General features: G+C 48.4%; 1 protein-coding gene across 3 annotated transcripts in view; it reads right to left on the bottom strand.

The window, feature by feature from the left end:
* Trim66 (tripartite motif containing 66) overlaps positions 1–21,755 on the bottom strand; it is a 43,337-nt gene extending 21,582 nt beyond the window's left edge. For 2 of the 3 annotated variants that reach the window (XM_060367070.1, XM_021636281.2), the window contains exons 1-11: positions 20,798–21,498; positions 20,476–20,578; positions 14,686–14,789; positions 13,193–13,340; positions 12,248–12,383; positions 11,797–11,913; positions 10,637–10,751; positions 9,989–10,135; positions 6,909–7,026; positions 4,613–5,523; positions 2,294–2,455 (exon numbers count right to left, since the gene is read on the bottom strand). In XM_060367070.1, the coding sequence (XP_060223053.1) occupies positions 2,294–2,455; positions 4,613–5,523; positions 6,909–7,026; positions 9,989–10,135; positions 10,637–10,751; positions 11,797–11,913; positions 12,248–12,383; positions 13,193–13,340; positions 14,686–14,694 (1,863 nt within the window). In that variant the 5' untranslated portion in view covers positions 14,695–14,789; positions 20,476–20,578; positions 20,798–21,498. The other variant, XM_060367071.1, reaches the window with a different exon arrangement.
* Between the last annotated feature and the right edge of the window lie 3,481 nt (positions 21,756–25,236).

Below are 25,236 nucleotides of genomic sequence, written 5' to 3'. Positions count from 1 at the left end.
GTGGCCACCCAGAATGTCCCCAGTGTCCCCTTGTTATTCAGAAAGCCCTAGAGCCACTCACACAGGCCACAGTTTCTGTACTTGAATGTGGTTCCCTCCCTTCCTCCATACTATATATGGAAGAACACAGCTGTGTGTGCCCCACCCTCACTCCCACCCCACCAAGAGGCAGTGTTTCCTGCGTGGTTTCCCCACCACTTAAGCAACAGAAAGTCCCAGTTTTCCTGATGAACTCTAGTCACTAAAAATGGCTGCCTAGGCTCATCGTCTAATGTGGCTTCCATGGGAAACCATCAGCAATTCAAAACAATCCCCACTCCCAGTACATTCTTTATCCCATGTTCCCATTCTCTGGACCAAGACAGATCGGGGTTTTTGAGCCAAAGTGTCTGTCATCGATCAGACACTGAATTCAAAGCTCTTACTATCTGATCAACCTTGAAATCTTAGCTTCCTTTTCTTTTGAATGGCTACTAGTGTCATTCAGCTTCTCTCCTCAGTACTTTCCTGGTCTCTCTTAGCACTGATCTCCAGTTGAAGTGACCTTTCAAATTTAATTCAAGCCATATCCCTCCTAACTGAAAATCCTTCAGGCAACTACACCAGTCCCAAACACTGAACCCCAAATCCAAGCATAATAGACAAGGCCTTCTAATCACTTCCATTCCCAGGTACATCTCCTGTTTATGCTAAGCCAATTCATCTGAAACCACTAAGAAAGCCTGGGCTTTTTGTCAGCTTTGACCTTCCAAGACTGCCATTCCTTTCCACAATATCCTTTCTCCCTGGACTAGCCCAACTTCTTCACATCTTAGTGTAAGATGAACTTCCAGGAGGGGTCCTGTGAGCAGCCTCCTCTCTCAGAGGTCAATGCTCCAGGAAGGTACACTTCAAAATGGCTATAGCACGCCATCATAACTTACTTGGTGGTTGTTTATCTCTCCCTAGGCTGCAACTCCACAGTGAGATGGACCACCCTACAAACCAGTATGTACTGATCATCTACAACATTTGAAATTCTAGTACATATGTGTGCATTTGTGTGAATGTGTATAACATTTGTTAACATCAAATAAATAAATAAATGGCAAACAACTAGGACCTACAAAGGGCCTATTTGCAGTACCTGTAGACCAATGCATTTTCAACAGAGTAGGTAGGACAGGACAGGACAGGACAGGCACAGACCAAAGGCCACTCGTATCAGAGGTCTTCCCAGGCTTTGAGAGTGATCTGAAGCTTCCAGTCAACATTTCATTTCTGCCATTGCTTCTTTTTCTAAACTCTTTCCCCTTGAGCACAGTGAGATTGACTGAGTGTGCCCTGAAGACCTCAGAACAGTGGCGTGTGTTGACTGTGCTGCTTGTGACCTAAGATGGTTTGAAACTGACTCTTGGGAAAATGAGGGGTGGTACATGGAGCAACTAGCAGAACGAGGCTGCAAGCAGAGGAGATACTAAAGGCCTGATGGGCAAGCTTGGAGTTGTACAGCCAGAACTTGGAGAGGACCAGGAAGATTGAGGGCATTGGGCCCAGGAGGGCAATAAAAGGAACAGGGCCCTGGGACACAGGCTAGGATGGAGAAGATGGCAGGTTGCTAACAGTCCAGCTAGAAGGAGGAGAGAGTGGACAAGAGAAGAAGACAGAGGCAGACAGCTTGGGAACTGTGGGGGCTAGGTTACTGCCAAGGCTAATGAAAGCTCCCAGCAAATGAGAGGGTGACCAGACAAGAGGCCTCTGCTAGCTCATCTCTAGGAAGGTTTCTGTGTAGGTACTCAACTGCCTCTGCAAGGACATCTCTGCCAACCATGCACCCAACCAATCCCACTGGTTCTGATTCTAAGCCCAAGGTTTTGGGGTAGTGGGGAGCCACATAAAATATCTTTCCCCTCCCTTAAGTTTCAGAAAGGTTAAAGGCTGTGCCTTGGGTTCTTAAGTAAAGCTCAGCAATTCTGGAAGCCATAGGGCTCCATGCTTCAGTGTTCTTGCTAGTTGGTGGTGATGCCCACCTCAGACAGCCATTAGGAAAGTGAAGTCAGATCATGGTTGTGAAGTACCACACACCATCTGGGCACTGACCCTTCTACTCTAAGTGAAGGCCAGCAAGCCCATGCAGGGAGTGTGAAGGAAGATAAAGAAAGGCCTTCATTGCTCATTCATTGGGGGGAAAGGCACAAACCTGGGCTGGGTAGCATCAGATAGAACATGGATACACGCCCTGCATCCCATCAGGCTCACTCAGGTGCCCGGTGTCCAGGCTGACAGAAAAGCCCACCTTACACTGTGTTAGTACCTTTCTCACCACATTTGGAGAGGAGTGCTGGGAGGCGCCATCCACTGGCGGGACACTGTGAGGAGTCTCTTCCCCAGATGTCTGGGGCAAGGTGGCAGCAGTACTCTTATCAACAGGTAGAGCTGGCTTTGGGCCCTCAGATGTTGGTGGCTCCTCTGTAACCTAGAAAAGAAATAAGGACCCTGGATGGGTTCCACAGAGAATAGCAGCAGGGACTAATGGGCCCTGCCCATTGTCACTGTTTACACACCATGAATGGCTTAAACTTTCTCAAAAAGAAAAATAATCTGTGTTGGGGAAATGTCAGTCAGTAATGTGTCTGGTATATAAGCAGAAGACCTGAGTTCAAATCTCAGCATGCACATAAAACTTGAGAATGAACCCTAGAGCTAATGTAGTGGGCAGAGAACAGCTCATAAACCCGCCAGCCTCGCGAATCTGTGAGTTATAGCTTTAAAGAGAGACCCTATCTCAAAAAACTAAGGCAGGAAGTGATCAAGGAAGACAGCTGATGTCAACCTCTGGCCTATATGCACACATGCACACAAATGCATGTGTACCCTCACATACACATCCCCAGACATCCATATACCCACACAAACATGCACATAACACAAACACACACACACACACACACACACACACACACCTACCCTATCTAAACTCTTTCTGAAACAGTATTCTAATACCATAGTCTTAGAATAGAACCTAACGCAAGAATTCTAAGCTAACTCTTTGTTATTCACTTTAACAATTATAACATGGGATTTTCGTTTGGTTGCCTGGCTGGTTGGATGGCTAGCTGATTGATTAACTGGTTGGTTAGTTTGGTTTGGGTCTGAGTTTATTCCATTATTGTCATTGTTGCAGTGCTAGGAATCAAAGTCAAGGTCTTGTGCATGGTAGCAAGCACTCAACCTACCACAGAGACACACCCTCAAATCTGTAACACAGTTTGTACTTATATTTAGGTTGTGACCCTCAATGGTCCCTGCATTCTGTCCTGCCATCACAGGGATTATTTTGCACCTCTTCAAAGGAACCAAGCTTCAGGAGATGACACCTGAAGCATTAGCTAAAGTCATCCATAATGAAGCATGAATGGGAAGCCTTATGTATAGTAAAACAAAGGTCTCTGGAGTGTCTCTGAAGGTGTGTAATCACAGACTTAAAGGAGACAGACATCACTGTGGGAAATGTGAGAAGGGATGGGAAACAGGCTGGGACAGGAGATCTACAGGAAAAAAAAGTCAGAAACTAAGAATTAAGACATGGAACAGCAAAGATCCCAATGTTACAAACAATCACCTTAGGTGAGAAAACAGAGGCTCAGAATCCAGCACTCCAGTATTCCCTAAGGAGAGATCAGAGCCTCTTTGTGGCATTGTAGCTAAACCAGCAGACCCAGACCCCAGTCTTAGCTCCTCTCTCAGCACTGCATGGTCTCTAGGAAGACTGCTTGCCCTCACCAACCCCACTACAAGCTACAGACGGCACCACCTACAGAGCACATCTGTTGATATAATATTCCAGATGTGTACATAAAACATATCTAGCTTTGCAGATATGAAGCACAGTTGAAATCATCCTTGGAGTGTTGTAAACGTGCCACCCACTAAGGTCTGATGACTCCTCATTTGACTCCTCATTCGACTCCCGTTTCCCCACTAGGCACACCTAACTTCCCAGCAAGGGAGTTCAAAGGATGTGCACATAGGAGAGATGGCACCCCTTTATCCTGGCCCTGGTGGCAGGGGCCCAGCACCATGCTGTAGTACCATCTATTGGGCTTGAGTAAACTGGTGCTTTCCATAAATACATGAGAGTCTGAGTTCAATCCTCCAGAGCCCACATAAAAAGCCAAGAACATCAGTAAGTGCCTGTAATGCCAGTTGCTGGAAATGTGGAGACGCGTGAATCCCTAGGGCTTGCTGGCCAGCGAGGTAAGCCTAATTGGCAAGCTCCAGGTTCAGTAAGACTCTATTTAAAAAAGTGAAAAGCAATAGAGGAAGATGCCTGATATTAACCCCTAGCTTCTACACAAACTGACTCTCTCTCTCTCTCCCCCAACCCCTACCAGTATATTTTGGTTTTCAAAGGTACTGACTATGGACAAAATCACCAATGTCATCCCAGGGGACAGGGCTAAGCCAGGACGTAGAGAATACTAAGCCCAGATCTCTATAGAGACCATGTGCTATGTCCACCACAGCGTTACTGAGCAGGGAGAGCTTTCACATGTGAGGGTTAAGCTGAGGCCACTCTTAGACGAGGGAAGAGCTGCTGTACACCCTGAGAAGCCCTGGGACGCCAGCTCACCTGCAGGGTGTCCTCCTGGTTTGGGGGCTGCACAGGTGCTGGCTGCCTCACGATGTAATTGATCTGTCCGACGATGGTTTGTTGAAGATGCTGAGGAGACTTGGTCTGACTCAGCTGCAGGCTGGGCTGCTGGGCCTGCAGGAGAAGTTCCAGATCCTTTTGCATCTCCTCCAGCTCAAACTTGTGGTGCATAATGTCCACGTTCTGGGAACAGGCAGGCCCGGGAGGGCTCTCGTGCTGACTGGAAGCCAGGTGCTGGGATGAAGGCAAGGGCTGGGGTGCATGCTGCGGGGGTGGAGGAGGCGGAGGTGGCGGGGGTGGTGGCTGCTGCTGTGGTTGCTGCTGAAAGTGGCTGAGCTTTAGCTTCTGGTGGTGGCCCAGCTGAACCTGGATGGAGGGCGTCTGTATGGTGGGCGGGGCATGAGCTCCTGGCTGAACGTCCTGTGGAGGGACGATGCACACAGGCTGGGATATCAGCTGCTGCCCTGGACGCTGGGGTGTACTCTCCTGTTCTGCAGGAGGCGATGTTTCCAGCCAGGGCTGCAGCAGTTTGGGTGGCTGAGGACTGCAGGCCAGCTCTTTCTCTCTGGGCAGCAGAGTGGAACACTGCAGGGACCCCAGCTGGTGGGGCACCATTTCGGAAGGCTGCCGGAAACTGTGAGCTGGGTGGATGCTGGGTGGGTGGACCTGGCCTTTGAGGGACGGCGAGACTGGGGAGCAGTGGGAACAGCAGACAGATGAGGAGCAAAGTGCTGGAGGCTGGAACTTGTGTTGGGGGTGGCTGAGAGCCTCCTGCTGAGCCAGGGGCCCCTGGTGGCTCTGGTAGAAGGACGACTGCCCCTGTAAACTCCCATAAGCAGCAGAGGCTGCATCTGTCCGGGTCACCTGTCCTCCTTCAGTGGTTATGCAGCCTGGAGATTGAGAACAGAGAGATTCCCAAAGGTAAGGCGCAGCTGCTCCCTTTTGCTGCTTTCCACTCCCAGGACCAAAGAACACCATTCAGCAAATCCTGTCAGCTACAGAGATGAAGGACTTCCACCCCTGACCTCAAGACTCGGTCTAGAATGCTGCTAGGAGGCTGCTTTAGGAGACCACAGGCGTTTGAGGAATTGGGTCAACTTTTTCTAAATGATCAGCCCTTCTACGCCACTGGGAAATCCACTTGTTCTTTATACTCCTTTTAGTCTAACAGCCCAGTGGAGACTCACTAAAAGAATCCACATGGGGTTGGGGAGGAAGTGTGTTGGAAAATAGTGAAGTGACACCGAGAGCCTCTAGGTGCACATCTGGAAAACTGTTGGGCAGTGTGATGGAAGATCCCATGCCAGGTCAGTATCAGACACCAACCAGCACTGCCCTTGAGTTTCTGGGTGAGAAACCCCTGTGGTGAGATCGTATTTAGTGCTCTCTCTGTCTACCCCTCCTTCACTCATTGTCTTGACGTCCTTTTGCTCAGCACCAGGCCTCACCCAGAGCAATTGCTAAATTAAATCAAATGGGAGAGGGCAGCAAACAACTAAATCTGGGGCTGGGGATATGGTTCATTCGGTGGAGTGCTGGCCTAGCATGGCTTTGATCCCCAGAATCATAAACTGGGTAGTGACCCCTGCACCCCAGAAGGAAGGTAGAAGTTCAAAGCCACCCTCAGTCATTTAGTGAACTGGAAGCCAATCTAAGCTACATGAGACCCGTCCAAACAAACAGAAACAAATCTAGTGTCATTGATTTGCCAAGTTAAAAAAAAAAAAATCTCAATGAGATTAACAGCCTCAGGTCAAAGTGGCAGTCAGTAGTTAGCTAAATAAGCCAGTAGGCTGGCAACATGGGCACGTCTTCACACTGTCTGCACTCTGCCTGAAGACTGGTTGACAGAAATTACAGCAGAGAAGATGAATGCACAAGAGGCCGTCAACCTTCCGTTCGCATGTCAACCTCAAAAGAGGAGTGTGTAGCTTATACCACACATATATGCCCTGTGTAAACACAGAGATGTGTTCGTTTGAACCGCCATATGGCGTTCAGAAGAGGAGGGTCACTCTCTTGTCACCCTCTAGCAATGAAATAGCCAGTCACATCCCAGGGAGTGACATTGAGCAGAATGGGAAGCTAAGATTTCGGGTGGTGTTGCCGAGTCCCAGGCTGCCATTATTCAGCCCATCCTCACCACATTTACTCAAGAAAAGGCTTAACTGAGTCTCTGAGAGCGCTTTCTCTTGGACATATGCTGACCCACCTAAAGAGCACAGCAGATTGCCTATGCTTAATCTTAGCAGACAGGCCAAAGGTCACAGCTCACCAAGGGACGCCAGCTGCTTGGTCCAGAAGTTGGGCTCCCAGGTGAATCTGATGTTCCAGGGAGAGCCAGGGTCTGTGTCACAGCTCGTCTCCAGCAAGCGCTGCATCTGAGACACAATCTGACAACAGGGCCGAAGGTCACTGATGCGAGCATCTGCCTGCTCCGCAGGTTCAAGGGCCCCAAGTCAGTCCCTCTGGTCTCTGGTCATACTCTACAGTCTCAGTTCCCTGTGCTCAGGACCTTCCAATCTTCCCAGAGAATGTTCTTCCTGTTCCCAACACTCTAGAATCCTAACGGACGTATCACTTCCAGGCAGAAGGTAATTTATAATTTCCTGGAAGCCCCATTCATCCCACCATTGCCTACTTTAAAAGCTGTGCAAACCTTCTCTGAGCTGGCCATTGCTCTGCTTCCACCAGCATGTAAAGCGTCTTTCATCCTCTCCAGCTGCCATCTTCCTCTGCCGTGGCTCTCACCTACTGCCCTTCAGAACTCTCCCATTACCTGGGGCTAGCCACACCCCACCATCCCTGGGTTCTAGATATGGCCCAATCGACATCTTGACCTCTTAAGTTCTTGATGTATTTTTTTAAGTTTTTCTTTTTTTTGAGACAGGGTCTCACATATCTCAGGCCTTCTTCAAATCTATTATATATCCAAGGATGACCTTGAACTTCTCATCTCCTGCATGCACCACCACACCTGGTTTATGGAGTGCTAGGTATCAAATCCAGGGCTTCATACATTCTAGGCAAATACTCTACCATTGAGATATATCCCCAGTGCCCATTCTTGATTTTGTTTGTTTTTGAGATTATATTTTAATTACAAAATTTCTCCCTTCCCTTTCCTCCTTCCAAATACTCTCACATACTCCTCCCTGCTCTCCTTCAAACTTACAGATTCTCCTCCTCTTTCTCCTCTTCCTCCCCTTTCTTCCTTTCTTCCTCCTCCTTTTCTTCTTCTCCTCCTCCTCTTCTTCTTTTTCTTTTTTGGTTTCCAAGATAAAGTTTTTCTGTGTAGCCCTGGCTGTCCTGGAACTTGCTCTGTAGATCAAGCTGCTCTTGAACTTACAGAGATCCACCTGCCTCTTGCCTCCTGAGTGCTGGGATTCAAGGCATGTGCCATCACTACCCACCAGGGCTTCTTTTCCATCATTGTTACTGCATGCATATAAGTATTTGTGTATATATATATATATATATATATATATATATATGTATTCTGTAATGCCGTTGAGTCCATATGTTATTTGCATCACTTTTATTTCTCTAATGTCAATCAACTTCCATCTGTTTCCATTCAGTCACTATACCTAAACTCTATTCGTCACCTGGACTCATTCTAGCCATGAAGCCATAGACTCCAACAACCTACTTCCTGATTCTAAGGTGCTCCTACTCCCCCGGGACATGTCTTCAATCTCACTGAATTCCAGGAGTGCCATTCCTGACGTCCACAGTCTTCCCGGGTATTCCATCCTCTTCAGGTCCCAAATCACTAGTGCCGTAAGTCTCTCCCCACTACCAATTCTAACCTCTGGTCAATCCAGGCATCCGAAAGCCTGTTATCTAAGACCATGTAAGTGAACATTAGTTTCGGGGGCTCCCTTGGAAGGACTTCCGTTTTAGGTGCTTCCTTGATCACCTATCTCTTCCATGAGAGGGCATTCACCCTGCCATTTCACCCATTTTTTAACCCTCTCATTATCTAGTATCTTGTAGTTTGCTCCAGGAACTGACACTGTAGTCCAGTGAACACAGCGTTTGTTGCGCAGGAAGCCCTAGGTCCAATAAACCCAGCAGAGTGGTGCATGCCTGTACCACCTGCATTCGAGAGAGCCAAAAGTTCAGGTCACCCTGAGCTACGCAATGAGTGTGACACCTGCCTGGGCCGAGTTCCAGAAACAACAGAAATCCAACTCTCCAAACACAGATTCCCTCCCTTTGCACACTGAACTATGTACACCATCCTCGTCTGAGGCCAACCAGAGCCCGCTGGATCTCACTTTCTACCAGCTTTCCCAGGATGTGCCCACCTCTCTTTGTTTTACTGTCAACTTTTCTCCCATATAGAAGCCAGACTTAGAAAGAAAACACTTCCTCCAACTTGCATCCTTCCAAGTTACTTGTCTCTTCTTTGTTCCTATCTCTACCCCATCTCTCCTGCTCATGCTCCTCATCTGACTTCTGACTCTGCCTGTTTTCCTGGAGCTTCCCCCTGTAAGATCGCCAGGGGCCTTGGGACTGTCGGCTCTCGAGGCAGCTCGCCTTTGTCCACTCTGCCTCATTTCTGTAGTATGGCCAGCACAGACCTGTTGCAACTCTGCTCTAAACTCTAGTTGTGTTCCTCTGTAAAAATGATGGCACTCTCTAGTTTCAGATTTGCTCTCCTCTTCTCCTCCATGATGCTCCCATGGTGACTGTCCCAGTAACGTCACAACATCTTAATCTCTAGCCCTGACTCTTCTTCCTACTTCCAGACCCATTTATCTGACTAGCTATTTCAACAGCTCTTTTCAAATACCCTCCAGGCACCTTAGATTTAATATGATCATCTCTCAAAATTCACCCTCCTCCAGCCTGGAGTGTTGAGCTCAGAGGAAAAGAGACAGGAGGATCTCAAGTTTGAGGCCTGCATGAGCTACCCAACAAGACCCTGTCAAAAACCAAACACCTCCTTCTCCAAGGTATCACCATGCTCCCAAGCCCAAAATTCAACTCCTGCTCTTCTCTCATTCCCCTGCTTGGACCCAGTAGCCTCCTGTGAGATCTCTGCACACTGCCCATGCCCAACACAATATCTGACTCCACAAGAACTACAGGCTTTCCTGGCCAGGTTATAAGTGAGATCATTTCTGCAGCTAGGTCCCTTGTACTATGGAACTTGGTTAAAAAAAAAAAAAAGACATTCACTTACCAACCCCAAACCATGGCCACATCAGAAGGATAGCTGCACCTGCTATCTTACTCTTCTTTCCTCCCCAAAACATGCACTTCCAGGGATGGTCCCTCCCCTTGTGAAGCATGAGCTGTTCTGATCTGTTTTCAGACAAGCTGAAGGGACAGGGTTCCTCTTACCAGCTCTTTGCTGAAAAGGAAAGGGACGCTGGTTTTGCTGCAGACAGCCCAATTGATGAAATTCTGCACATGCTCAAACTGACGGTTGAGAACCATGATGCTCTGTAACTGCTGCTCCAGCTTCTGCTTTCTGTCATTAGTAATGCCCTGGTGCACAGAGAAAAGACAGAGTCCCTGGTGCTGTTCAAGGACCTACATGGGAAGTCGAGTGCCATTGTGCACCAGGATGGACACTGATGGCATCAGATAAGAGAACATCTGAAAACAGCCTTGAGCTGTTTTGCTGATGGAGAAAGGGAGACGAGGCGGTGAGAGATTTTTATGTACAAATGTGGATTGGTGATAAATACAAAAAAAATGAATGAATGAACAAATGAATGAGTGAATGTCTATATCTCTTGCATACAACCCTGTGAAGAAGGTGCAATTAGTCTGTTTTAGGATGTCAACCTGGTGTAGTTAAGGATGGCAGTTACCTGAGAGACATTGTATCAGTGAGAGGTTGAACTGGCTTTCCAGCCCTTAATAAGCCCCTCTCTCAAAATTAGGCTAGAAGTTTTAAAATATAGTGTGCAGGAAAAGGCTACAAAGACTACATATGTGAATCCTAGCCCTGGCTTCTGACCTGGCTCATCTGTGTACACATACCTCCAGCTCCGCTATGAGCCCGTTGGCCTGTTTGTTCAGCTCATTCATGAGGACCATCTTGGCCATTTTGATCTGGTTTTCCACCTTCCTATGCTGATGCTTCACTTCAAAAATCCTGGAAACATGAAGGGACAAAACACAGTGATCCTTTTCCTGATGGCTGAGAGACAGCAAACAGAAAAGCTGATACGTGGGGGCTGCCTTGATCAGGGCCAAGCAGGCACCAAAGAACAAAGCTTTCCTCGGCCCTGTGCGGTGTCTCCAGCCCCGTAACTGGGCTTCCTCTAGGTAAACCTCAGGCCCACAGCCAGGCCCGCCCAGGAGCCCACCAGGTGGCACAGTACTGTGAGATACAGGGGTATGATTTCATATGATGTATTGTCCCAAAGGAAGATGCTCTAAGATGTGAGAGAGAAAGAGAGCATGAGAGCGGGGTCCCAGAGATGAGAGCCTTCTGAGAACTGGGATAGAGGGGGAGGGAGAGAGTGACCAATAGCATACTTGGTGTTTATTTTAGGGGTGATGAAAATGCTCAACTGCACAGTTCTGTAAAATGCCAAAACCAATCAATTATGCATTTTAAAGGCGTGGCTTATCACAGATCATTAAAGCTATTTAAAAGCTTATGGGCTTTGATGTCATCACAGTCCTGGTTTCCAAACTGATTTGCCACATGAGCTCAGGTAAGTCACCTAACCTCTGTCTGAACCTCTGTCTCCTCATCAGTAAAACAGAGAGAAACCTTGACTGAAAGAATTATAATGACTGAACCAAATAGTCCAATGGTTCCCGATTCCTCCTCTTCCTATACAAAATACCAGAAATAGCATGCAGTGATAGCATGCCACTTACATATTTGCACGGGGAACAAGAACAAACAGACTGTGACTATCCCACAATAAACAGCATTTTCTTCTCTAGAATCTACTCACTGTACACCCTTATTCTTGGATACCCTCTTCTGACTGACTCATAAAGCACAGAACTTTGGCCCAGACTCACTCTGGTCATCTTGAACTAGCCTGGCCCTAGTCATCAGCTGATGTCCCAAAGACACCTCACTGGCCCTGAGACCTCTAAGTAAAAGAGGAACGGGGCTTTGCTGCCGGAGGTGGGGGAGCAGAGCATTTCTGCTACTAGCAGGATCTAGGCTGGACTACCTGTCCTCGATTTGCTTTGCAGATGTCTGTAGGCTGGATTTCTTATGCGCCACCTGCGTGGTCACGCTTTCCAGGAGCATCCTCTGGTTTTGCAGAACTTCTTCGACATGTCTGCACCTAAGAGAGGAGACAAAGCAAGAGCTGAGGAGTGATGGCTCCTCTCCTGGGCATTAGGCACACATGCACTGAGTCAATGGCACTGAAGTCTCTTGGTCCACCAACAAGTTTTTAGAGAGGTCCCACAAGAGAAGAAAAACCCCTCAGCCCGGATGCTGCAAGCTGGCTTGGGCAGAAGAAGGTTCTTTTTTCCCCCTTTGAGGCGGAGTTTCACTCTGTAATCAAGTAACCATCTGACTCACTAGGTAGCCTGGGCCGTCCCCTGTCCCCTGATGGCCGTCCATCACCCCGCCTTGGCCTCCCAAGTGATGGGATTACAGATGAACGCACCCACCTGTGCTCTTTGTGGTCCACCATCAGGCAGCTGTGGCAGGTGAGCACAGTGCAGGTCTCGCAGAACAGCTTCAGCACCTCCTGTGTGTGCAGAGGGCAGTACAGGGCGAAGTCCCCGGAGCCACCACCATTCACCCCTGTCCGGGAAGAGAGCAGACGTGGGCTTCTGTTCATGCAGACCTTTCCGGTTAAGTTCTACTGAGCAGCCCTGGGTCTGCAGAGAACATGTATCTCCTCCCCCTAGCTACAAACAGGAGAGAGGTCTCTCTTGGGAAACAGGGAAGAATGCGAGCTTAGCCTGGCTAGATTTGCTCAGCTGTCTGGAAACCCCACACTCTCAGGCCCTAGTGTCCCACCACCTAGTGAAGAGAGCGCCTGCTCCTGCTCCAGGTGCATCTCTGGCACAGTGGGAAACCCTCCCAAAGGAGCCTAAGCCTCCTCACTAACCAGGACTCTGTGTTGATGGCGCTAAAGCCATCTCCTCAGACTTGCTGGGCTTCAAGCTAGTTCATGGGACGAACTCTGCTTCCTGTGGGCCTGACAAACATGAAACCCCTCCTGCCAGCCAAAGGCCTTAGGAGAAGATGTTCTAAAAGGAGGTTGCTTAACACAGGTAGTGCGGGATGGACAAAAGGGCAAGAGTGGTCCAGAGTGTTAGGCCTCTGCATGTGAGACATACTGCTCTAACAGAGTGGAAGGTAGGAGTTCAAGTAGCTCCCATGATTCAAGATCATGCTCCCAGCTCCAGCTCACCCACACTTACCCACCCCCGGCCTAGCAGTGAAAGGCTGGAGTGAGTCACCCCTCTGACTCTGAGGGAGCCATTCTTCCTTTACAAAAGACCCAGGAACCATCCCCACTGTCTCCCTTGGCTGGGAAACAAGGTCAGAGAGCCATTCCCTAGGCACGTGAGGGTCAGCATAGAAGCAGGGTAGGGGGCTGGTACCTGAGGATCCCCTCTGTGCCCGAGAGAAGAGTGGGCTGCTTGGGGCTGGGACATGCCGGTGTTCCTCTGTACAGGAGCTGCACAGCCATCGATTGCAGTAGGTGCAGAGAATGTGTGCTGCCCTCTTCTCCTTGCACTCAGAGCAGTTCTGGAAGCAGAGACCTTATCATCACTGAGGCTTGCAGCTGCAAGCAGCAAATGCTCTAGGGAATGGGGTCCTGATGGACTGTATCCCCAGGACTGAGGGGTGTAGTCTATAGGAAGGCTGCCTGGCAGGGTTTGTGCAGGAAAGCACCTTGTGTGACTGAATGAACAGTGTCTATCCTGTGCTAAAGCTAAGGAAACCCAGTAAGCCAAGGCTCCCCCATGAAGGCATGCACAGCAAGGGCAGGGTGTCACCCTTTAAATGGGTAAATGTGTAACAATAAACACCTGACAAATGCTAAGGATATTTGGGGGGGAGGGGGAGTTTCCAAGAACTAGGCCTAAGAATGGCTGGGAACTTTTTCACCAATAGAAAAACATCTAAGTTGAATGCTGAACATCAAGTAGGTAGATGAAGGGAAAGTTTACAACAGAGGAAAAACTCAAGCAAAAGCAGAGCATTCAGTTTCTTCAAAGGGAGAAAGCCTAAGATGTCAGAGCACCCAGGGAGGTGAGTCCACAGAGCCAAGAGAGCGCATGCAAGGCTTCAGAGCTGTGTCTCCACACCTGGAGGCTGCCGGCCCAACCTCCTCCTCTCCTAGTCCAAACGTTGGGTCATGTCATCATCAGATATAATGCTAGGTCTGGTGAGAACCGTCATGAAATGATGCAGGCAAACAATCTACCTATTCCATGCCTAACTCTAAACCAAAAAGCTCTATGAATTTTCCTATGAATGTCTTAGAAGTAGAATCAATGAGTCATCTTCTTAGCACCAAAAGCCCCAGAGGATATGACCATCAGTAGGAATTAAATGCAGGAACAAGTAGATAAATGAGCAAATGAATGAAATATAGTGGTAAAAATATGTTAGTAGAGAGAAAAACAGAAGGCATGCCAGTCTGTAAGAAATGTGAAATTCAGGAACTTGGGGGAGAGGTTGAGAGTTGTTACAGAAAAGATTAAAGAGGCCATTAAATCTAAGCCAGCGTGTGAATTTTCAACTCAGGGGGAAGATAAAGGGAAAGAAAAGCCTAGTTCTGATATTTTCAGTAAGAGCCATGAGAAAAAGAAAAACACTAAAATATACTAAGTAATGCTTAATGTGCCTGAAGAAACTGTCACCTTCCACTCAAAGCATGTAATTTTCACCTAGTAGAAAACTACTCTGCTTCTCCCTATTCAAACATTTTTTTATTTCCTCCTGGGTGGATGGGTGGATGAATGGATAGATAGATGGGGAAACTTACGGTGAAGTCACAAGTCAGTGATAGGAGGCTAGACCTATAGACAGGGGTCCCACAAATTTCTGTAAACCATCGCCTTCCAATTCCCTTGTCTTCACTTACCCTGGCCATTGTGGGTTGCCTAGGAGAAAAGGACTGAAGAAAAATATGTTCAGTTACATCTCTGGTAAGATAGACTTGCCGACATCCTGGACAGGAGATGAGCTCTATTGGGGAAAAACAGACAATGGAGTCAAGGCAACAGAGAAGATTACAATAAGGCCGAGGAAAAGGCTGTCTAATACCCAGCATCGAGATATGGGCAATATTCCTGCAGTTACATGAATATGACAGTCCTATCAGAGGCCTTCCCTACAGACCATCCATCTAGCCTCCTTCCATCCCTGTCTTTGCCTAACCTGCCTTCCTCTCTTCCCCAGGAGCCAGCTACCACAGCTCAGGCTCCTCTGCTTTTGGCAATCAGGTGCCTCCTGCTGCTCCAGTCCCTCACTCTAAAGCTGTAAGGTCTCAGTTCCTGGGAAGATTGGAGTAGTGCAGAGGGCAGCACCAGTCATTCAGGGTATCATGTTACCCAGATTACTTCAAAGACCTCAAAGCTAGAGTTTCCAGCTCTCTAGCGATGAACCACTCACCCCTCCTGCCTGCCACCAATTGCTTTTGCTTTAACCAACACCAGTAAGTCTGCTCCTGGGGCATTAGAAGCCTGTTGCTGGGCTGCCTCCACCTACAGTCCTAGACCATGTTAGGCGCACTGTATGCACCACCAGTGAACAACCTGACTCACTCCCTCTTCCGGAGGAACGCAAGTTTCCAACACATTCCTTAGTAGAGTGGGCAACTGAATTACATAAGCAGCAGGAGACTCCCACCCTGGAGACAACGTGACTTTTCAGACCCACAGAGCTCTGGGAATGAGTCTCGTGGAGAGGGCAAGGTACCTGTGTCCGCAGATGAGGCTGGTGTGAAAAAGAGCTGGTGGTAACAGGGCTTGTAGCAATGCTGTCACAGTCTTCTCTGCCTCATCTCATCAACACGGTAATGAACGCCACAGAGGCAAGTGCCCCACAGTTCACCCAGAAAAACGAAAGCCCAAACACCAGATTTGCCACCCAGTGACTTTGGGCAAGTTGCTTCCTATCAACTGACTCACCCATGCCTATTTCGTTATATGTGAAACTGAAAGGGAAAAGAGGGAGTTGCTTTGATGGTGGCACACACCTACAATCCCTAGCACTTGGGAATCTGAGGCACAAGACATCACAAGTTCAAGGCCAGTGTGTGTGCATGGGGGGAGGGTGCTACATAGTAAGACCCTGCTGCAAGTTGCCCTCTGATGTGTGCAATAGTGCACATGCACACACACGAGGGTTGCCATAAGAATTAAGTTAGATAATAGTTGAGAAAAACATAGTTCTCCTTGAATGTTGATTTGAATTCAAAATATTTCTCACATCCTATCCATGGTATGATGAAAAGCATCATCTTCCTCTTCCCCAAAGAATTCCTTGTGATCACTTTTGTTTTTTAAAGACACACTTTCATTATGTAGCCAAGGCTGGCCTTGAGCCCACACAGGTCCACCTACCTCTGCCTCCCGAGTGCTGGGATTGAAGGCGTTTGCCATTGTGCCTGGCCTCTCTTGGGATCCTACCATCAAAAAGGACTCTTGGGATTGAAAAGATGGCTCAGTGGGGGAGAAGCAGGGGCAGAGACAGGCAAGTTCCTGGAGCTCTCTGGCCAGCTAGCCTAACCAAATTGGAGTAGCTCCAGGTTCAGTGAGAGGTCCTGTCTCAGAGCATAAGGTAGAGGGCAACTGAGACAGACACCTCATGTTGACTGGTGCTCTTCACATGTGCATGCCACCCACATACACATGAACACTGAACACACAGAGAGACAGACAGAGAGACAAAGAGAGGGAGAGGCGGACTCTCCATGTCTAAACCTCAGGGGTCTGTACCATTTCGTTCTTTCTCCTAGAACTCTCCAGCTGCTCTGTGGAAAGTTGAACCTGAGGCTCAAGTTGCTGAAAGACATCAGGCCTTGAGGGAGGAGGCCATAGCTGTCTCAAACATTCCTCGTAAGGCTGCTTTTTGAAAGCTATTTTCACAAGACTCCCGACTCCTGGTACCAAGTGCTCAGACATAGAAAACAGTAACACAGCCGAGTGGACAAGGAGGATGAACTGGACAATTCAAAAAAGGCCTTGCTCAGCCTTAAGACAAAACCCTGTCTGGCATTCATCTTCAACCTGGCCTTCCACCCTTCCAGCCTCACCTCTAGCTTTCTCTGTCAGATACCAGAAGTCTGTGGCATGCTGAGTCTGTCTCTGGAACAGCCAAACTTTGGCATGGCTCTCTTCCTTCTTGAAATACTTGTTCTTGCTTCTGTCTTTTTCAGATAAACTCCTATGTATCCTTTCAGACCTGCTCGGATGTTCTGCTTTTGAGAAACAGGACTGATTTCCCCTAGGATCAGTTAATTAGTGCCTCCAGTAGAAGAAGCATCACACTGCATTTTAACTACCTGTTCATATGTCTGCATACAGAAATAATTCACATTTGGCTTTCAAGGATGGGTTTTAGAAGAATAGATAATTGCATTTCTTCTGCTGGTGTTTGCATGTGTACTCCTTGCGCTCACAGCCACTTTTAGTAGAAGCCAGCTGGCCGTTTCTGGATGGTGGGAGAAGTCGCCCTGAGCTGAGAGCCACACTGCGTGTAGACAAGGCTCTGCCTGAGCTGAGAGCCACACTGCGTGTAGACAAGGCTCTGCTGTTATTGTCGGACTCACCCTGGGGGATCACCCCCTTTCTCTGAATGTTACTAAGTTGTTAAACTGAAGGGACTAGGAGTAGCAGGGGTGTGCCGATTATGCAAGTCTTTTCGTGTGCCCTTAGCAGCTTCAGGAAAACTCCCCTAGGCAACAAGACGGGACAGTCAACCAAATAGCACTGAGGCTATCATCCTTGTCGGGAAGTCAAGTGGGCTAGGCACAATGGCACACACCTATAATACCAGCACTTGAGATATCAAGGCAGGAGAATAGCCAGTTTGACTCCAGCCTCAGCTACACAGTGAGAAACTGTGTCAAACAAACAAAACCAAACCCAGAGAGCTGTGGCTAAGGGGAAGCTGGAGGAAGGGGATTAGCCAGAGGTTGACTGCACTGCTCATAAGACACTCTACATATTTAAAGTGTGTTATATGTAAAATGTTATTTACATATAGTCCTTATATTGGAGGGACTTTTTTTGAGACACAGTCTCATGTAACCCAAGCTGGTCTTGAACTCAAAATAGAGCCAAGAATGACCTTGAACTCCTAGGGAGGTAAAATTACGCGTGTATGACACTGTGCCTGATTTCTGCAGCGCTAAGGATTCAATCCAGGGCATCACGCATGCTATGGAAACACTCTACCAACTGAACTGTATGAGGGATGTGGAGCTTTTAAAGACAGGGCCTTATTATGTAGCCTTAGACTGCCTGATTTCTCTATGTAGACTAGGCTAGCCTTGAACTTAACAGCAACTCTCCTGCCACTGCTTCCCAAGTGCCAGGATTAAAAGTGTGCAACACCAAGCCCACCTATTTTACCGCTTATTTCTACTTGAATTATTCAGTTCTCAGGCTTGAGCATTTCTTTTACAACCAGAAACTTTATTCTTGAGACACAAGGAACTATGACACAATGAGGAAGGCCCTCTGTTTCCAGAAAGAAGAAGGTACTGGAGGTTTCCCTATGGAGCCTAGTGGTTTGGGAGAACAGCTCTGAGAATCAAAGTCATTCACTCTGTTAAGAGAGTGGAAACTGAGGTGGGACCACAGTGCAAGCCTGTAATTCTAGCACTCAGGAGACTGAGGCAGGGGACTCTCAAGTTCAAGACCACACTAGACTACATAGCAAGTTCCAGGATAGGCTATCTCAAAAACTGAGTAAGTATATGTCCTGTCCCTCGGAGGTGTAATACAAGCTGGCATCTTCTTAGCAGTATTCTCTGCACTGGCACCACACATGTGATACTTATTCAATCATCAACTCTTAGCAATAGGTCTTGTCTCCATTTTACTGGGGGGAATTAAGGCTCCAAGAAGCTAAATTATATAAGCCTGTGGCAGACTGAAACCTAAGTCTGTTTGCCTTTAGAACCATGTCGTTGGAGCCAGGGAGATGGCTGGACGGTGAAGCACCTGCCATGCAGGCATGAGGACCTAGTTCAGATTCCCAGAGCTCATGGGATGCCGCTATGCTGGCAAGCATCTCCAACCTCAGGACAACGGCAGGCAGGTGGATGGTGGGGACAACAGCATCCCAGCAGCCCACGGACTGGCTAGCCTGGGCTACGCAGCACAGCCACAGACAACAATAACGCCTGCTTCAATCGAGCTGAAAAATGAGGGCAGTCAGTCAACGTTGTTTTCCGACCTCCACGCGTGTGCCATAGCATTCATGTGCACAAACATGTACCTGCACGCGCACACACACACACACATAAAACCATGTCCCTTTCATTATGCTAGACTCTTTCCTAATTCAATAATAAACAAATGATATACTTTTTAAATTAACTAGGCAGTTTCACCATATACAAAATATTTTATAATAATGATCAGACCACAGTTATGATCCAACTATACTAATAGCCTGTACCCAGCTCTGGAAACTGGAATTCTCCAGCTGTGCTTAAAGGTTTAAGAAATACAATATTTGAGGAAAAGCAAATGAAATGAAGCTTTTGTGCCTAAAGAAAATAAATGTGGAGACAGGTGCAGTCTTTGCTACAAATCCTAACTATAAGGGGGAATTTTAAATACCCTGATATGAGCTAGGGATGTGGCTCATGGGTGGCGAGAGCATCAGAGTTTCAGGAGGTCCAGGCATCAACATTCAAAACTAATTCTTCATGTGATTACAGTGCATAGCTCTTTGAGGACCAGCACCCTGGACAGTAGTCTGTCCCTTGTGTCAGGAAGCTGAGAAAGGTAGAAAGTCCAAAACTCTCTCCATGTAGCTGTGGTGGGGTTTCCCTCTGACAGACAAATGGGTATATTCCAACACACAGAAGGAAGTCCTGGTGCCCAGGTACCCTATGACTGGCACTAACTTGGAGGCTACATTTTATCTCCTCTGACTTACAACTCAACTAAAAGACCAACATGTAGTCTGTGGCCTGCTACTGGGGCGAGAGTGTGTGCTGAGCCCAGGAAAAGAAAGGAGGCCTAGTGCAGCTAACTTCCCCTCAGCATGAACAACACACCCAAGGCACTTTGGCATCAGATGATGAGAGCAGGAGAGACATCCCAAGGCGGTCCCAGAAATCAGACATGGGTCAGCCCAGGCCACCCAGTGAGCATTAAGCCCAGTGCTAAGCAACCTTCAAGGCCTATGAAGCTTTCACTCTTCATCTCTTGTCCAGGCTCCATGAAACTGCCGGAGTCCCAGATCTGACCTGGCAGTGGGATCCACAGAAGCAGTCTGAAGTGCCTCTGCCAGTGTCCAAAGCTGGATAGAGCTTCTCTGTTCCCAACATCCAATCACACGGAGGATGACACAAAGGCCTCAACCGAGGCAGGGACATAGCTTCAAACTACATTGCCCTGGTAAAGCTTCAAACCATTGAGCAGCCTTGACTAGCCTCCGTAGCCACAGGTAAGACACCCTGCCTCGCTCTGCCTCTGCCACGCACTAAGCAAGGAAATAGCGCACTCCACGCTCAGGCAGGCTGGCCAGCCTCACCAGTCATTTGTGCCCTCCCACCCTCAGCAGCCTCAGGATGCTGAGCACACCAAGTAAGCCCCCCCGCAAGCCCTTGACACCATCCACTGCCCCATGGCTCAGCGCAGCATTGCCTTCAAGAAACAGGCTGCACCCACTCTTCAGACGTCAGTACCTGTTAGGAAGACGGATTTTAATCCAAGACACACCTAGGTTGGTTGCCGATCCTGCCCCGGCTGCCAGCAGGCTTACCTGCCACCCTGTAATTAGAGCAGCACCTGGGAGAGAAGTCAGAGGAGCGACAGGTGAGACCCCCACCAGTCCTGAAGGATGGTGCTCCCTGGGCACCCAGGAGCACCCACCCGCATGCAGCAAGCCAGCTGGGCCACAGGGCCTAAGGCTCAGGGAGCTGGGTTCTGGATGGGGTTTGGGGAGCAGCCTGGAGCCCCTCCTTGTTGGGATGCATCCTCAGCCAGGGCTGCATTTCTCTAGCTCACCTGAGATGCTCCTGCAAGAAAGAGCGAGGTTGACTCCTCCTGTTCCTGTTTATTTCCAAGTCTCTGCAGCAATTTTCCCAAACTGAGCAGCAAGAAGGAGACCTCAAAGAGGCGCCTCTCTTCCTCGCTGCATCTCCTTCCTAATCCTCTGGGTGCCTCTGAATAGAAGCTCAGAAGGAAGAAAACGAGATTTTCAACTTTCAGGAACTAGCTCTGTCGCCCTCTGCTCAGCTCGGGAGGCCATCACTCTCAGCCTTTTAGGACCCGATCCATAAAAATCCTTCGGCCCTCCATGTTCCCCAAAATGACAGTGCTCATGTGTGGCTGGAACCTGCCCCGATCCGGCAGCTCATTTAAATAGAGCTCATCACAACAACAGTGTTGGTGGAGAAGTGAGTAGCTGCAGGGCCCTGGGGACCCCCTGTTTATACGTAGGAAGAATGATGCAATCTGGGTATCAAAATAGCAATCCAGAATGGAATAACAGGCTCCCGCGGCAGCGGTGCCTGCACAGCCAAAGCTCAAGTTGACACACTCTGTCAGCCCCACACTGCTGCAGCACGCAGATGCCATGCACACACTCTCACCGCATCATTTTCAAACACGGCAGGAGCCGGAGAGATCCCTCCAAGCCCCCTGCACTGCAGGAGAGTGCCGGGGGTGGGGAACCTCCGCCAGACACTAAAATCTGTCTCCTAAACACTCACCTGCTCCTGCTACTTCACCTGAAGTCCTTATCCTGTGACGTCACAGTCAGTTGCCATAGTGACCAATTGTCCGTCACAAGCAGAGGATTAGGACTTCAGCTGGAGAAGACACATATTTTATGATGCACAAAGGTCCTGGCAGGTGTCCCCCGGCAGCTCTCCGTTCCCCAGGGAGACAGTCTCACACAGGCAGAAGAAAGAGGGAAGGAAAACAGGAGTGAGTTGGAGGAAAGACTGAGGCTAGCACAACGCCGAGAGTCACAGGACAGTCACAGCAGCACAGAGCAACTGGGGGTGGGGAGTGGTGGGAGACAGCTGCTCCTGAAGGGCCTTGGATGCTAAACAAAAGATCCCGACCTTAATCTTAAGAAAAGGAAGCTCAAGAAAGGCTCTCAGAGCCCAACTGAGCAAGGCTTTATGATTAAAGACAGAGAAGTCAGAGGGGAAGTTTATCCAGTTGAATGTTAACAAGATCCAGAATGTGGGAACAAATGTCAAAATGTGTCAAAAGAGTTGCTCCACAGAGAATATTAGCGTATGTGTAGTCAAGAGAATGGGTTGTTCTAGGTATGGGAAGAGGGAGAGGGCCTCTTCCAAATCCTTTTCAAAATATCTGTTTTCTCTGGTGTCCACACCTCTAAAGATCAGACAGCATCCTGACTTACTTGGACTAGTGAGTTCTAAATCTTAAGTGTTTTCTAGAAATCCTGAATCTACCAAGCCCAAACCTCTTTGGGTTCAGATACAGGACCTGCCGTTTCAGCAAGGTTCCCAAACCATTCTTACACATCCAGACAGCACTGGCCCAGGGACTTACAATCTGGAAGCAATGGCCTAGACAGCCACAGTGGTCTCCAAGCAGCCTTCCTGCATACAATAAATAGTCCTCACTATACAGTTTCTGGAGGAGTTTAGATTAGGGTGTGTGTGTGTGTGTGTGTGTGTGTGTGTGTGTGTGTGTTTGTGTTTGTGTGTGTTTTGAGACAGGTTCTCATTCAGCCCAGGCTAGCCTCAAAGTCACAATTGTACATGAAGTTAACCTGATCTTCCTGCTTCTACTTCCCAAGTGCTGTGAGAACCAGAACGACTTTGCTTGTTTGTTTTGTTCTGAGATAGGGTCTCCATATAACCCTATCTGTTGTAGAACCTGCTATATCGACCAGGCTAGCCTCAAACTCACAGAGACCTGCCTGCCTCTACTGCCTGAGTGTTGAGATTAAAAGAGTGCACAGACACACCACCTAGTTCTGACGCCTTTTAAAAATCTAGGTCTGATCACACCTCACTGATCACAGTGGCTCCCACTCTGCAGGATAACACTGACTTGTCAAGACCCCTCAAAAATTTCTCTCCAGAGCCCCACTTTTCCCCTCCAAGCATTCTATGTTCTAGACAAAGTTAATTCTTTTATCCTGCTTACCTGCTTGTATCTCCACAGGCCTGGTCCTAACATTATTTCCAACCTGGAAGTTTCACCCATATTTTTCTATCTAAGCAGCTCCCACAAAGTTACTTCTACTTGATGCCAAATATGTTGAAACCCACCATTTTTCCAGTGCCTTAAAACAAAGCTCAGAATTACAGTTCGCCTGTTTTCGTCAAAAAAGAATACAGTCAAGAAAACAGCTTCTTGGAGTGGGAAGAGCAGATCAGTGTTTACGTGCAAGTGGCCCTGCGTTCAGTCCCCAGCACTTCCTAAGATAGGCACTTGTGTAATCCCAGCACTGTGAAGGTGGAGGCAGGAAGAGCAGAAGTTCAAAGTCAGCCTCAGCTACTTAGTAAGCTCAAGGACAGCCTGAGCTGCATGAGACCCGATTTCAAAAAGAGGGGTAGAAAGAAAGAAAGAGTTCTTGGAACACAATCAGGGTCATTGGTTTCCATATTGACCATGGCTGCTTTTGTGTTACAGTGGCAGACAGAGTTGAGTAACTGTGAAAGAAACTTTGTGATTGGCAAAGCCAAAACTACCATCTGGTCCTTTTTAGATTAAAAGAAGACTATCCCTAATTCAAAACAGCAGCTCCTTACATGGCTCCATCCTCCACAGTGGGATACAATTCTGATTACGGGGTCCTGCTTGTTGCTAAACCCACTCCCACCCCTGTGCTCTCTGGCTGTGTAGTAAATGGTTCCCATAGGAGGCAGGCCTTCAAACATGAGTAGGCTGTTAGTGACAAGAAAGAGGGAGCTTCACACACAGAGTTATAAGTGTGAAAACGTGGGGCCTCTAGGACATGCAGGGGAATAGAGGAAATGAGGCTATAAGCTTAATTTGAGGAAAAACGAGGAAGAAACTTGAACTGCAGCCAATGCTGAGTCCTTTCTTCTTTCTCGTTTGACTTCCTTTTGTGGTTTTGGGGAATGAGCCTAGGACCTCGTGCATGCCAGACAGTCCCTTACTGGGCTATGTACCTAGCCCTCTTTTGACTTTTCATTTTGCAGCAGAATTCCCTAGCCTTGAATTCCCCCTGTGGCCCATTCAGACTTTGAATCTTCAATACCTTTGCCTCAGGCTCTTGAGCCGCTGAGATTAGAGGCCCAGCTTCTAATTTCAGAGTCTTTAGGTAGCCAACAGTGCAGGCTTAGAGTTAGATGAGTGATCAGGTTTAAAGTAGAGGGTTTGGAAGCATAACCCCCAGTGGCAGGACAAATATCAGTACAAGACAGAATAAGCTAAGCTAGGACTACCCAGAAACTGGGAGGAAGGGCCAACAGCTGATCTAAAGCAAGATCCAGAACATGAGCCTGCTGGCCAGGTGACTGCTGAGGGCAGAGGGGAAGGTATGACGTGTCTGGTCCTTGGCCTTCACAACCTCCTTCTCTGTTGAAGCACCTGGGGTGTGATGCCAGCTTTCTGTACCAAGAACATACCCACAGTAGATACAAATGCAGGCTGAGTCTGGGCTCGTCTCATTTGGTCGACTCTCACTGAACCCATAGTACCTCTTGTCACTTTTCACACAAAATCTTAGTGGTTGACACAAAGGAAGATATACATACTCCCTGCAAAGCCACTGACCCCACCGACGGGGCCTTGGCAGCAGCCCATATAGATCTGCAGCCCACAAGCCCAAACGAGCCTAGGGTTACCAGGCAAGGAAGTGGAATCTGACCAATCATGTGACCGTCAGCAGTTTTCTAGGCCCTTCCTGCACTCCTGATGCCCCATCTGTGCAGCAAACAGGTAGAGATGAAATCTGAGGACTTCTCCTGCTGTCTGGCTTCCACTGCACTTACGCACAGCTAGTTTCCTATTCAGTGCAAGATCCAGTGACAAGCAGTCACTCCAAAATGCCTATCAGTCATGGCTACCTTGAACTTCCTCCCTCTGGAAATCTTTCTATAGCCATAAGTTTCCCAGGTGCAGCAAGCACATCCCCCACCCCCACCCTCAAACACGACCTACCTCTTTCCAACCACCAGGGGAATTGCTCTCCCAGTAACAGGGACTGTTCAGAGGTGCCAATGCTCCTCCTAGGGCCCTAGAGAGCCAATTAAGGTAAGGAAACTGTTCTTGAACTAAGAAGCCACCCTGCTGACAGGGCTCCAGAGCTCCAGCTTCTGCACCTGCCACACACTAGCTCTATTCAGGTCAGCAACCCACCCTCCACCTGGGGCACCTGGGATACCATCTGCCTCAGACCTCTCCAGTTTGGACATGCTGTTTAACATGCATGTTTGAATAAGCAAGCAGCAGTCAGCTACCTCCCAGGCTCCTGCAGCCAGTTCAGG

The sequence above is a fragment of the Meriones unguiculatus genome, chromosome 14, assembly GCF_030254825.1.
Source record: "Meriones unguiculatus strain TT.TT164.6M chromosome 14, Bangor_MerUng_6.1, whole genome shotgun sequence".
Classification (NCBI taxonomy): Eukaryota; Metazoa; Chordata; class Mammalia; order Rodentia; family Muridae; genus Meriones; species Meriones unguiculatus.
This window is presented reverse-complemented; position numbering and strand designations above follow the sequence as displayed.